The 14,798-nt window shown below is 35.8% G+C and overlaps 1 protein-coding gene across 1 annotated transcript; it reads right to left on the reverse strand.

Moving 5' to 3' along the window:
• Positions 1-274: 274 nt before the first annotated feature.
• Positions 275-12,988, reverse strand: LOC101301904 (histone-lysine N-methyltransferase ASHH1-like). Its single transcript, XM_004306423.1, has 10 exons — positions 12,943-12,988; positions 11,628-11,757; positions 10,644-10,800; positions 10,005-10,091; positions 9,588-9,672; positions 9,419-9,512; positions 8,977-9,175; positions 2,583-2,617; positions 1,639-2,107; positions 275-754 (listed from the first exon to the last, which is right to left on the reverse strand). Exons 1-10 carry the CDS (start codon positions 12,980-12,982, stop codon positions 485-487), a joined length of 1,566 nt encoding a protein of 521 aa, XP_004306471.1. The 5' UTR covers positions 12,983-12,988; the 3' UTR covers positions 275-484.
• Between the last annotated feature and the right edge of the window lie 1,810 nt (positions 12,989-14,798).

A 14,798-nucleotide genomic window follows, 5' to 3' on the forward strand; every position in this document is an offset into this window, starting at 1 on the left:
TTATTAATAAACTGAGGTTTCTTGACGTTCTTGATAGATTTTAGAACTTCTCTTGAGAAACCTTGATCTTTTGGATACATGGTTGCCATCGGTAGATTCTAACGTAATTGCTAATTGCTAGTGGATTCAAGCCTCTCTCATATGGCTTTCTTGAGGATGCCTCTCACTAGCATGTTCAAGCTACCCACATCAGATTAACTAATGTATCATCCGGTATTTCTGGATGAACCTATTATGATGATGCCTAGTAAATACAAGAAGTTGGAATTCATTGCAATAATATCAAGGGCAGTGAATAAGCCTCCATGCGAAGAGCTTTCCCTTTGTCACAGTTATATACATGCTTTGACAATGTTGTACATCATGGGGAAATGGACCACCTCATGAAGCATAAGATTTATGGGTTACATCTGCTTCAAGCCGAAAGCAAGTCCTGTCCGCAAGTCAAAGACGAGTAATCCAAAGCGTAAATTTGTCAGGCACCTCAATTCGGGAGTAACTTGATTTCATTCTCTATGTTGCTATCTGCATATTTGGACTCGCTGCTTGCCTTACGAGTGGTACAAGCCACTTGTTTAACAATAGAGGAATACAGGTCGAATTCCATCTTAAGTTTCAAGCAGCAGGCTTCTATCCACTTCTCAGCTACACTGGTCGCTACACTGTCTTGGCTGTCCCTTTCATGTTCTTCAATGGCAGGTCGTATCTCATTATATAAAGATTCAAGATGTGTGGCAGCATCACTTCTCATCTCCTGTGAAGAAAATTTTCAATGTGAACACAACAATGAATCCATGTGCCTTAATGTTTCACAACTAAGACAATAAAATTATACTACACACTTCTATTTTGTAGGAAAAGAGATGCTTGTATTAAAACAACCCACAAACTTTTAGGAATGGAGAAAACAAAAAACCTAGCAGAAGAAAAGCAATCAGAAAACCACAAACTTCCTAAACAAGGGCAAAAAGAAGTTCACAATCACAAAAACCAGGAAAGAGAAACCACCTAAGCTACATTCATATATTGGAGATGACAAAGTTCCTTACATGTAATATTAATGTTTCTGAAGCATCAACCATTATTAGAAGGGAACAACAAAACACAGATACAGAAAAAGAAAAGGCATTTGTTTTTATATAAAACATGTCAATCTCGAAGGAAAATATTTCCATTAAATATTTTACGTGTAGGTTTGTGTTTTTAATATGAAATTGAAAAGAAAAGTAAAATGAGGAAAATAAGCTTTTATCTAGAATATGATACCAACTTGTTCAGGACGTACCCAAACTATATTTGTCATGTTCGTCATGTCATTTACAATGAAATAAATCTAAATCTATGACTACACATACAAATACCATAACATGTCATAAGAGTGTCATCCATGTATCTGCAGAACATACGTTAATGCTATTAAAGTATCAATTTGATTGTTCATTTGATTTATTATCAAATCAAAACATGTAAACAAATAATGGAGACTCATTGGAATGCAAGTGGTGTGTGTTCTGAGATGAGCTAATAACATAAAGGAAAATCTACACCAATACAGTATAACCTTATTTGTCCAATGAATATTCGAGACGTATATACTTCAATATACTAACACGCAAAAAAGAAAAACACATTAAATACCTCATGTTTCAAAATTTCCTCCTGTGCCTCATTTGATGCTAAAAGCAAAGCTACAGATTTGGCATCGACCTGTTTTTGTGCATAATGTTTCAACTTTCCACTAGAACCTTGTTTCAATCTCTTGTTTGAAACTGATCCTGATTCAATGTGATAGTTTCGACACGCAGTATTGCTACGGATTCGGGATATCATTGCATTCTTTTTCAGGAAAGCCGGTTGATTATTTTGTGAATAAAGTTTTGTCTCTTCACTCGCTTCATTTTTCACCTCCATAACTACACCCTCCATTGGATCTGAATCAAGTGATTGGACGACAAGAGCAGTGGACATCAACTGATGTTCAGAATTAGCATTGACATTGATCATCATCCGTTTTACATCAAATTCAGAATTTGAGTTCACAGTCTTGAAGAGCATAGATGGCTCATCCTCTGCCGAATCATAGAGCGGAATTTTCTCAACTGAATACCTGTCATCAAAAGCCAATTAAAAATAAGTAATATGCAGCCCAAAAAAAGGAAAAAAAGAAAGAGAAGAACAAAGAATGCACATGACAAAGTCTCTATTGATCGAGTGAGTGAAGCTTGGATGAATAAAGATTATATCCAATACGAAAGACATAGACCACAGTCCAACCAGCTGTTGAAAGTTAGGTAAACAAACTACATTATTTAAAAAGTGCAACATCCCATCAAGAAATACTGAATGATTAAGCATGTCCACCTCATTTGTCACATCAGGTGATTTACAAGCATTGTTTCATATTAAACTGCCTTATTAAAACACACCTTTCAATGAAGTATGCCCAATTCATGTTTCAGTGCTGAAAGTTAAGAAGAATGCAAGCTCTCTAGAGAGCAGGAAACTAGCAACTGATTGGTACGTCATCCAAAAAAAAACAAAGAAAAAGCCTTTCAAGTTTTGGCAAAATGGACAAACATTACCTTTCATCGTCATCTTCCCATACGTATGTATCCTCCTGTTGGGAAAATATTGCAATATGAGGGTTCAAATAGGAAATAGCAAACACATCCAACAGAAGCAACTGGTTTATTGAAGAGAGAAAAAAAAAATAGAAAATACACAACAGAAATTTTATCAATTGAAAATGTCGACTGCAAAGAATTATATGCAATGAGATATGAGATGCCCTACCTTACAAATGATCATCAATCAAGAATATAAATGCTCATCAATCAAGAATATACGGAAAGTACAAGATCAAGAAAAACAAAATATTGTAAGATGGAGATTTTAATGTAGTTATTGTTCTTATTTGGGCTGATATGTGCAGCAAATCAATAATATATCATGAAAACATAACCATCAACACTCATCACGAATTAGGATTAGTGTAAAACAACCCTTTGCTTTCATACTCTTCAAAGAATCTTAAAGGATTCCACAGTCGATATATCACAAGTCATTTATGTTTTTCTCCAAAAAGTGTGAAAGTCAAGCTTCAGTTGAGTTTCATGTAAGCCAACCATACTAAGGACTATATTTGTAACTAAAACCAAAGCTAGTACAAGGTGTTGCATCAAAAAGTGCAAAAAAAAAAAAGAAATGAAAGTAATAAAAAACACCATTGTCTATCTAAAACAGCTTTAAAAGAAAGACACAAACAAAAATGCACAAGTGCACCCAGATGTAAATGTAGTTTCGATGAAGCCTAGTTCCATGTGTTCTAGAATCGCTAAATGTATAAGGTTAGTTCTATGTGCATATCTAAAAGAATAGCCACCAGCATACTTCTTCAGCAGTTGATTGGACTGTCTGACGTATATCATGTGGCACTGGAGGGATATACTAAGTTCCATATAATAATTAAGCAAAATTTTCAAAGGTGAAGGCAAAATGATCTTGCCACGCAAGACAAACATGTAACGCCTTCAGGCAACCACATTGTTTTGTGACTCACATTTGCACCAAAAGACAATTTAAGCGATGCATTGAGCTCCATATTTTTGGAGGATTCTAACTGCACCCTTCAGTTTGATCAGTTAATCAATTACTCACGCCGATTCTTAGTAGAGACCTAAACACTTGCAGAAACAATTTTCTCCGTGTTCCAAACCATCATAAGTTCAAGTTAATTGGCTGTATCTCTAATTGTCGAACACTCTTGCTTCACCCCTAATGCCAAAATGTTTTGTGTAGCTCACTCCATCTACATTCCGACTTACCAACCTACTCAATGGTCCTCTCCACAAGAATTCTGAAGAGCTTCATCACCAAAGTACAACCAAAAAGTGGTCAAGAACTTTTTAAATAGTGTGAATATGTTTGATGTAGTCTGATAGGCTTTGTGACGATGGACCGGTGACATCAGGTATGTCTATGGAAAATGCCTTGGTTTTTGGTCGGTTCTTGAGCATTTTAAAACTCAATTCTGGGCCCTGATTGGGAACGACATCCACCTCACAAGATCCCTTCAATGCCGGGTGCAATATAAATGACATGATCGAACCTTACCATCCTAAGCATGTTTTGCAACTTCTCCAGCTCCATTCACACCTGACTGGAAGTGTGCAATACAATCAGTATATATAGTATCCCACCCTTGTGCAGCTTGTGTACGATATCTGATCCAATTACACTCAATGGGTGGTACAGGATGTCCTGGCTTTAAGAAGACCTACAAGACAAATATGTTATATAAATCTAATAAATGTTCGTACAAGTAAAAAAGCACACTATTATTATACATCATACCTCAACGTAATGGGAATCATTGACAAGACCAACAGCAATATGTCTACGCATTGGCAAAGGAACAGGTGTTGATCGAAGGGGTAGGAAGGTAAGGCATTGAGTAGCTGACAAGTAGAAGAGTACAATCTTATAGCATGATGCTATGAGATGACCCATGTCAGGCATTGTCATACATCTGTCGAATGGCGCTCTACCCTCATTAAAGAATGAAAGTGATTGTGCCAACTCACGAACCCTCTCTGCGCTGCCATATAGCTCACCATAATGCGCAGAATAGGAAGACAATTCAGTCAGTAGGTCATTCCTCACTTGCAAGTATGCATTCTCACCCAATCCTACTAAATCAGCAACCGCTCTAAACCCACAATTACCATCATCACATACATCCTTGACTTCGTCTATGTATGGACCCAATCCAGCTGGAAATGAATCGATATACGACATAATTTTTGCTGAGAGTGTCCGGTAAACCTGTATGAATGATATAAATTGTCATATATGAAAGATACATATATATTACAAGTTACATTTAAGAATGATATCTTTATTACCTTCTCTTTCATTGGCCCTGTTTGCTTATGTGTTGATTTTTCCAAAACTTCCATTGTATCACGAGTCACACTAGGTGAAAGACTGTCCACTGACGCAGATTGTATTAGCTCAATTGCAGATGCTTTTTTCTGAATGGACATATCAATTATATCCTTCAATTGACCTCGTGTTCTTGACTTAACCTTTGGTTCAACAAGAGTTGCAAGGGATGGTACAAGTTCTCTCACTCTTTTCCGCAGAGTCAACCGATTATCAGGACTTGTCTTAAAAAAGTACTGTTGAAGCAACTCCAACTCAGGAAATTCATTAACATCCATAGTATTATTAATGAGATCAGAAGGGGGTGACATATGAAGTTTCCTCCAATGGGGTTCAACAGACTCGAGCGGAACTGGTCGACAATCCTTCTTATATTTGGCAATTTCATGGGCACAAGGTAAACCATGGGTGCGGCGTATGACACAACCACAATGAAGATCATCAATTTCAATTGAAGTGCTTAGCTTGAACTGAGACAATACCATGTCCAATGCAAACATAGAAACTACTCCTCTTAGATGTTTGAATTCTGAAGGCCAGGAGCTATGTCGGACAACTGTCAAACATTTCTCGAAAGAAGCCTTAATGTCTGAGTGTTGTAACTCAAGAAGAGCATGTATTTTCTCAAAAGAACCCTCAAAATTCCCCTGACTCAAACCAAGTTGCCTCTTAAGCTTAGAATGTGAACTCTCCGCCCTATTACAACATATAAGAGTACAAGCAGATTAACACGACTTCAAAATAAACCAATGATGTAACACTGCATAAGTAATATGCCAAGTTCATTACCTGTTTGATGCCACATTACCAAAATGCATGATCATGTCTGTCCAGGCCGACACAAATCTGTCCTTGAAAGGATTCAGCCAAGTGTTTGTAACATAGTCCAAGACCTCTGTGTAAGTACTAAATTCACTGTGTAGCACTGCTAGCTCTTGTATGTAGTCTTCTTCCGTAGGTGACGTCACAAGGACATTCCACTTCATGATAAACCTATCCCACTTATCCTTGGACTCAAACAAATTTCTGCATTTGGCGAACACATGCTTATTGATATGCCATTTACACAGCATATGTCTAGCTGAAGGAAATACCGTCTCAACAGCTCTCATCAATTCCAAATCCTTGTCTGTGACGATAACATTGGGCATAGCACACCCATCCAACAGATCACGTAATCTATTTAAGGCCCACACATAATTATCTTCTTTTTCGGAATCCAAATATACAAATGCAATTGAGAATGTCATATTAGTAGATGTCACACCTACAATCTCTAGGAGAGGATAACGGTATCTATTGGTTTTAAAAGTGCAATCCATCATCAAGATGGTAGGAAATACACGTAACAATTCCAGACTCACAGGGTGTGCCCAAAACAAGTCCAGCATACTCTCTGAGATAGGGCAACTCCTGTGCCACTCAAGGTAATTATGCTCATTTAACTTCGATAAAAGCTGTTCCATTTGAGACTTCCCTGCTTTATCTTTAACCCTTTGCCTCTGGCGTGCATTGTATATAGTTCTTATAGTTGTAACATTGAGTGAATCCCTTTGCTTCAATTTGTTCAAGATTTCTTTGGGTCGTACTAGACTCTTTGACAAGTCTATCAAGAGTGAAGTCTCCTCCTCAGACAACCTCCCTGCATACGAGTGCCCTTCAAGAGTCTCGGTCAACGCATGATTATGCACTCCACATACTACATTTAGCATCCATCCATCACCAGTTGTTAACTTCTCTCCCTTTAATGTGAAAGGACAGCTACACTTCTTGCTGCCAGTCCCACATCTTTGCTTCCCACCTTTATCACATCTTTCTTTGTGAACCTTAAATTTTCCACCACGCTCACACCCTAATGTAACTCTTGGTTTCAAACTTTTACCACCCAAATCAGATCGTACTGTCACGACAACAAACCCGTTTCGTTTCCCAGCCTCACGAGCCCACAGCATCAAGGATTCTCTACTCTTGAAAATCTAAAGAACAAAAGAAAACATTGCATGTAAGGATCCAACCGTACCTTTAAATTTGAATGCACCCAAAGCTTTAAAATAACTAGGGTTACCTCATAAGTAGTAAATTCACTTGTGAAATCCATTACACATTCCGAGTCAACCTCACTACCTCGAGTAGAAGTATCGACCTGCATTGAAGATAACAAGATCAAATAAAGAACATTGTCAAAATTAAACAGGAATCTCATGTGGCCAATTAAAGCTATTTAAGCTACATATCTGTTGACCTCATGAGTACGTGGCCAATTAAAGCTATTTAAGCTACATATCTGTTTACCTCATGAGTACTAGATTGAATCATGGAATCCATCGCAGTATCCGACCCAACCCCACTACCTCGACTAGAAGTATCACCCTGCATTAGAGAACAAGTTTTAGTAGATCAGCATTCGGTTAAAGAACAGAGAACACTCAACAGCCATTATTTGATTGGTGTGCGTCCACTTTCAGCCACACACAAAAGGTATTGTGTAGGCACATTTGTCCATGCTCAAGGGACGTTATTCGTCTATATATGGCTGCACACCAAGCTACCATATCTAAACAAACTGTATATATGGTGCCTAGATCTACATGGACAACAAAGCATAAATCTAATTTTCAAAATACCAAAACCTTAATTAATGTTGCAATCAACATACCTTATACTTAGAGTCGTCATAGATGATGATTTGATGCTCCGTTGACCAAGAAAATCTCAACGTAGGTGGTATGATGCGATTTGGGTTTGTATGGTTGCTTGGGATCGTTGGCAGGGGGAGTATAAGATATGGTGAGAACTAAAGCCTATGGGTGTCTTCAGTAATTGGAAAACTCTACTGAAGTTTATGGTTATTTTCAGTCATTTTGCAAAGGGATGCAAGTCATGTGACTGTCAGTAAAAGATACTGAACTTTTGGAGCACCAATGAAACTTAAGGGTGAATGTAATAGCACCCTTATTTTAATCCACACTTTTACAAGTCCATAGCCTAAATGAAATTAGAGTTGTACAGTAGGGGAAGCCCACATTTTCAGTCGATATTATCATGTTACGAAAAACCAAATTCAAGTCCTGTTATGCAAAGCAAAAACTTGTAACCCAATACAGACCATATTGAAACTCAACTAGGTGCACAAATGGACGACGACCTACGAAATCACGCATTGAGAAATGTGAGAGCTTTTTTTCAGGCTATTCTACTGAAAAGAGAAATTAACTCCGGCTAGACACCTCAAACTTCTACTAATTGCGATGACTAAGAGCCCAAATCAACTATCTTGATATCCAGCAAAACACTTTTTGCATGGAGAAAAACCGCTAGAGAACCAAAAATTTACAAAGTTATACCACATAGGAACAACCAATATTACCACAGAAGTTTATTTCTGTGTTTTTTTGTTTTTTTGTCAAAGACCAGTGTGCAGTCCTAAAGCCATTTGGTAGTTTAGGGAGTCATTTAGAAAGTGTAATGCACCTCCAGAATTTGAGAAATGCCAGAAAACATTGTGAATGCCTATAGCAGGAGGAGGCATTGCTGTTAGGCATACCCAAGGTTTGAAATATTGGCCAATATGTCAGAACATATTCGGCCAATATATCCTTTCCCTGAAGCACCCACAGAGATACAAGGGGGTGAATTCTATCTCTAATATATAGCATATATCTTTTTATACTATGGTCATGTATACAAATTAAGGATGTCTAACATGAGACAAAACCTCTAAGCTCTAAGCAGGCCTTTGGACATATTCCACAATAAATATAATAGGATATTTCCAAACTCCATGGAACTGCAAAACATCAAAACTAAAACTCACTTTACTTTTTACGCTACTTCCCCCGGTTTCACCAACATCCTACCCAAAGGCCCATCTAATCTATACATATCTAGTGGGTCTATAACGTTGCAATACAGACAATGTATAATGCTGAAGATAACGTGCAATCATAGTGCCTTGTAAGACAAGCACGGCACTTTCATCTTTCATTATCTAAAATGGAGACTCATAACTCAAATGGTCAATCAATGTATTACCTGGAAACCACGAGATTTTGCCCCAAGAAATCCTGAACAGCTAGGTGCACCACAGAGGCAGCGAACCTTAACACCTCCATACCATTCAAAATTGTAGTCATATGCCAACTCAGTTCCAACTAATATATCTTGTTTTGCAAATATTCCAACCCTAATTTCCCCAAGCACATTCCACTTTCTTGTCTCACAATTTGGTTGGCTGAAAACATCAAGCATAATTATGAAATCTATAAAATTAAAATCAAGGTTTTTCACAACTTCGTTGTTACGGGACTCCCTAAAGCCCTTCTGCACTCCAAATAATATTTTATTATTCATATCTACTAACAGAATAAGTGTAGCGGACGGCAGAATGACTTTTTGAAAGTGCCAGTAACATTTGATTTTCTAATTGATATGTCTAATTTTCCAAGGTTTAATCACTCTTCTTTAAGTGGCTCACCAAGAATGATTTATAAATCTGGCAAGGCTTCCCTTCACAGTGGCATCGATAGACTCAGAGGCATTGAGAGAAATAATAAATGCATCTCTGATACCTGCATCAAGGCACACATGTTAAACTCAGTTTCAAACTAATGTCACATCTGTAATTCGTAAGTTTACCAAACCACCTTCAATTTCATAAGCATGCGATCTTTTCTTTGCTTCTTTCCATGATATCACTTCTCCACAGTACTCGATAATAAACTGCCCTGCCTGCTTCGGATAGAGTACGTTAAATAATTTAATGGGAAATAAAAAAATATAATTCAAAAATGAACAACTTCGAACAGTCTTATCTGTATTCGAACCATGGATATATGAAGTTTCAATATTTCCAATGCGTTTGGAAAAAGTGCCAAATATAACTAAGACCGATATACGTATTATAAACTTTCATGTTCCAAAGATGCAGTGAAAAAAAAATTATTATCTTGCCCCAAACTTAGAATTCTAATACAATTAAATCAACTACATATTAGACTACCAGAAATCCAAGAAATTAGATGTCATTTTATGATTGGAAGAGATCAAGATAAAGCAATTACCTTTATGTTCTCATTGGCTAAAAGGCCCCAACCACAGCCTTCTGTTTTAAACAACTTTATCTTGGCATATTCACGTTTCTGAAATCTCTGTTGACAGTAAATAAACAAGACATCATGAATCGTAATAATTGTTTCATAACAGTTGCACTTTAAAAATTTATATTCACATTTCAATCAATCTTGCACTTTCTTCTCACACCTAGCACAACATCTTTAAACATGGAAAATGTCTGACATCCAATAAAACCTCTAGTCCTTGGTAATAATATGGGGTCATGCAGTTATAAGGTGGTCAAGCTATAAATACATAGGCATTTATACCATCAAACCAATGATTTGTTTTTGTATCAGTTTACAAGGGATAATTTGTTGAAACCACTAAGGATGTCTAACTCCTCTTCTTAAACACTGGGTCCCAGTTATTTATGAACAATCTTTTTACAACTCCATCATAGCTTATTTTCACTAATCTTGTCCATAGTAATACATTCTTATATGAAACTCTATCATTTGTAGTATACATAACTAGAGAATGACGGCATTTTTTAGAACTTAAGACTCAACATACCAAACAAAAACCATGGTAGTGGATGTATGTGTGTGTGTGTGTGTGTATAGAGGGATAGAGCGAGAGGTTACCTGATTCTTACAATACACACCGCAAGGGCAATATCCAGGAGTGCACTCCGTGCTGGTCAACACATTCAAGCACCTTTCTCCACATGCACTTTCAGGATCCTTTTCATCATACTTGCATTCACATATGACAATATCCTCCTCCTCCTGCTTCTTGTGCCTGCAAACATTGGGAAGGGAAATAAAATTATGTCATACTTTTAGAACACAGATATTGCATCAGGAGGTAATATTGTTCTGTCGAAGGCCAATAGGGAATCCATAGACAACACTGACCATGAAGGCAACTAAAGCTAAGCACGAGTCTAAAAACCGGATCTGATCACAATAAACTATCATTAAATCGACCGTAAAGAGCAGATTAACAGATAAAAATAGTAACATAACCATGGAAAGACAAGGGATATCAATTTCAAGAAAAGAAAAAATATCAACCCCAATCTTATGCTAAAGGCGTAGTTACTATATCTCAATTGTCAATTCAATTAAGAACACTATCCAAACTTCAAGCCACCTTTCATTTTCCAAGACACATATTTTGCAAACTGAATGCAATAGGCTGTGCAGCATCCAGTAAAACTACTTGTATACTGAGGTGCATCAGTTCCATTAATAGTCATAGGCGTGTCAGATCCATGTAAGATAATTCAAAATGCTGGCTGGAAATTGTGTGCACACTCATCCAACACCAAACATGGTACGAAGGTAGTTCTCTCTACAAAACCTGAAACTTGCCTCATTTACTCAAACTAAAATAAAATGGAAACCATCAGGTCATTCACACTTCTTGTGTTTGACACAGAGAGACCCCAAAAGATTTCTGCGCAATATCAAAGTGAGAAGCCTAGCAGAGCATTAAATGAGTCATGACCATGTTCTTCCAATTCCACAAATGCAATAGCATGAATCTTATGCCAAGCTATAAATCACACCAAATCATAAAGCAAGTATTAATTTAGAAAAAGAAGAGAAAGAAGGTTGAGTTACCTCCTATATGAGAATTCATTCTGGTGAATATGTGTGTATTGTGGCTCTTCTTCAATAAGTTGGTCTGTGGTACAGACCACAGTCTCTGCCTCCATGTTTCCCACAATTCTAGCTGTTCTCAAGAACATGTCTTCCAGTATTCAACTTCTTAGTTATAATTCTCAAACATAATCATATGAAAACAAATTTTACCTACACTACCAATCACATGTTTATAACAATCTTGAGCACATTCTGTACTAAATAAAATTATTATTCAGTACTCTTCCTGGACAAGATATTTAAGATTTACATTCCTTTTTGGTCTGAAAATACTTTGATTAAAGACTCCAAGCAAGTAGAGTGATGCAAGGAGAAAACAACTAGAAAAATACAAAAAAGAAACAACAAACATAAAAAGAGAAGTATAGCAGCAAGCTACAGTATAACCAGTCAAAAGAACCGGGAGGAAAATATAATCAGAGGACATGGGAGGCCATTAATCACCAGAACATTGATTCAGTAAGAGAGAGAGAGAGAGAGAGAGAGAGAGAGAGATGGTGTTCAGTTGAATTAACAGCTTCCTAAGCTAACAAAAGTCAACACAAAAATCTTACATCGGCACTCCAAGTCAACAAAACCAATCAAAAGAAACCCATCAACACTGACGTCTACATCCTTACTACTAATAAACTTCAACAAAGTTTCATCCATTATCACAATAAAGCAAAACAATCTCTTACATTACTGGTTTCGGTGTTACTATAGGCTTTGCATTGTGCATAATCAGGTGCTAAGAAAATCCTGTTGGAAGGGGTTAAAGGGTAGAGTAATTTCTGGTGAAGACACACATGTTCCGATATCATTACTGAACAATGCATTGTGCCAAAATGCAACAATATTTCATCAGGTAGGTAGCTCAAGTATTTTGGATTTGAAAAAACAAAACTTCTGTTTCATTTTTTAGCTATATAACTACAAACCTAAACCTAAGAAGAGAACAAGGATTCTAATCACTCATGGACCCAAAAGTGACTCAATTGGCTTGATACAAAATCAAACCCTAATCATAAAAGTTGAGTCAAACCTCTCCCTTTTACACAAATTCATCTGATTATTGGCAAAGTGACGACTTTTAGTGAAAACCCATGATAGGAAACCAAAAACCCAACGGAATTCCCACTTGACATTAACAAAAATCAAATCAAACCCAGAATAAACAACCCCAAACGAAGACGACCCAGTACCGAAGATCACAAATTTACCCCAGGGATCACATCAAATCACGAAAACGAAATCGAAACAAGCAAAAGCAAAAGCAGAATTGGAGGGGTACCCTGAGGGAGAAGCTTCTGTTCGGTCTCGTTGGGATCCATGTTCAGCATTGCATTCTTCCAATTATGATCGCTCCCTCAACAACTGTCTATGCTAAAACCCTAAAATGGTACCACCGGTCATCTAATGTGAGCGGCTGGATCCAGTTACCCGTCAATCAGACGGCTCTGTCTAACTTGAAATGGTTAATTACGGTGTTTTTTTTTAGGGGGAGTGTTTTTTTTTACCTTAAATTACAATCCACACACCTGACCTATTTTTTATAAAAAAAAGTCAAAACTATTCATGTTTTAATTCTTCAAGTCATTTACGATAGGAGTAATTTTAAATACACATTCTTAATCTCTTAATACACATCTCTTACTTAATACACTACTCATCTAGTTTTTCATTTCAATATTATACTAAATACGTATCTCAAACTGTCTAAAATACCCTTAATATCTAAAACTAATAATAATCTATTATTTAATATAATTATTATATTTTTACTATTTCACAACTCTCTTTATTTATTCTCTTTTATTTTCTGTTAGATTTTTTTTATTGGGTTAGAAATTTTTCTTGATATTTTTCATTTTATAATCAAAAGAGTAACATATTATATTCGAACTCCAAATCTCCAATATGACATCAATCGGCTAGAATTTGAAGAAAAAAAATTGAACGTACATAATTTTTTCAAAGTTAAGAAACTAGTAGAAGTATAATAGTATAACTAAAGTTGATAAAAAAAAACCCAAATGAATCGGTAAATATTACATGTGATTACGACAGTAGTCAAAATTCAAGTGATGGATTTTAGAGAAGAGGTTTTTATTTCTTTTATTTTAATGCATAGCAATAGTGGAGAAGAGTTAGGTTTTAGGGAAGAGAAAGTTTTTTTTTTCCCCTAATAATTGATGGATGTTTTTATAATTAAACATACCTATAAAATTTGATGTGAAATATAAAATAATAGGGGTGTGTATTAAGAGATTAGAGGTGTGTATTTAAAATTTTTCTTACGATAGGCATATTTTAGATATTTTCTGATAAAAAGTGAGTGAAGTGTGTGGATTGTAATTTGAGGTGTGTAAATTTCAGTATCTTTTTGTTTTTACTACTTTTGTTTTTGCAGCTCATTTGCTACTTTTTAAGCTAGTCAATAAAACAAAAAATTCTAGTATGCACGACATGTATTTATACGACACAATCTTAACCATTCATAACAATTCATACGTTTGACCACCATGTTTCTATATTATTTTATCTAATCATGATCATCTATGTATGTATGTGAAGACACACACCGTGTATTGAAGATACTCCAAAATAAAACTACTACTTTTTAGTAATTAGACCATCTCTCATCATAGGTTAAAAAGTCAAATTTAGCCTATGTTTACTCCCACCATAAGCTAAATTACATTTTTCAACATACAAAATTTGGCTTATGAAGTTTGTAAGCTAAAATTAAATATTATTTTATTCAACTTTACATTTCTCCTTTTAATTTACATTATCATCAAAATTAAAAATTCGTTACTAATAACCATCGATAAAATCTCTTTCATATGAGCTCCATATCGAATATATTTATATAATATTTTTTTTATGATTAATTATTGATTTAAAAAAATATATGAAAAAAGAAAAATAAATGGTTTTACCTTAGGTTTTAGCTTACGGTGAGTCTTTCTAAAACCAAAATGCTATTAATTTAACTAAGAATTTAGTTTATAGTGAAAGAGTTTGGTAAGCTAAAAACAAATTATAGAGAATAATCTTGTTTTCAAAGCTAAATTTGGCTTCAAATTTGGCTTACGATAAGAGTGGAGCATCTCCCACAACTTCCCAATTTTCTTAAACTTCTCA

This window comes from Fragaria vesca, linkage group LG7 (assembly GCF_000184155.1).
Source record: "Fragaria vesca subsp. vesca linkage group LG7, FraVesHawaii_1.0, whole genome shotgun sequence".
Classification (NCBI taxonomy): Eukaryota; Viridiplantae; Streptophyta; class Magnoliopsida; order Rosales; family Rosaceae; genus Fragaria; species Fragaria vesca.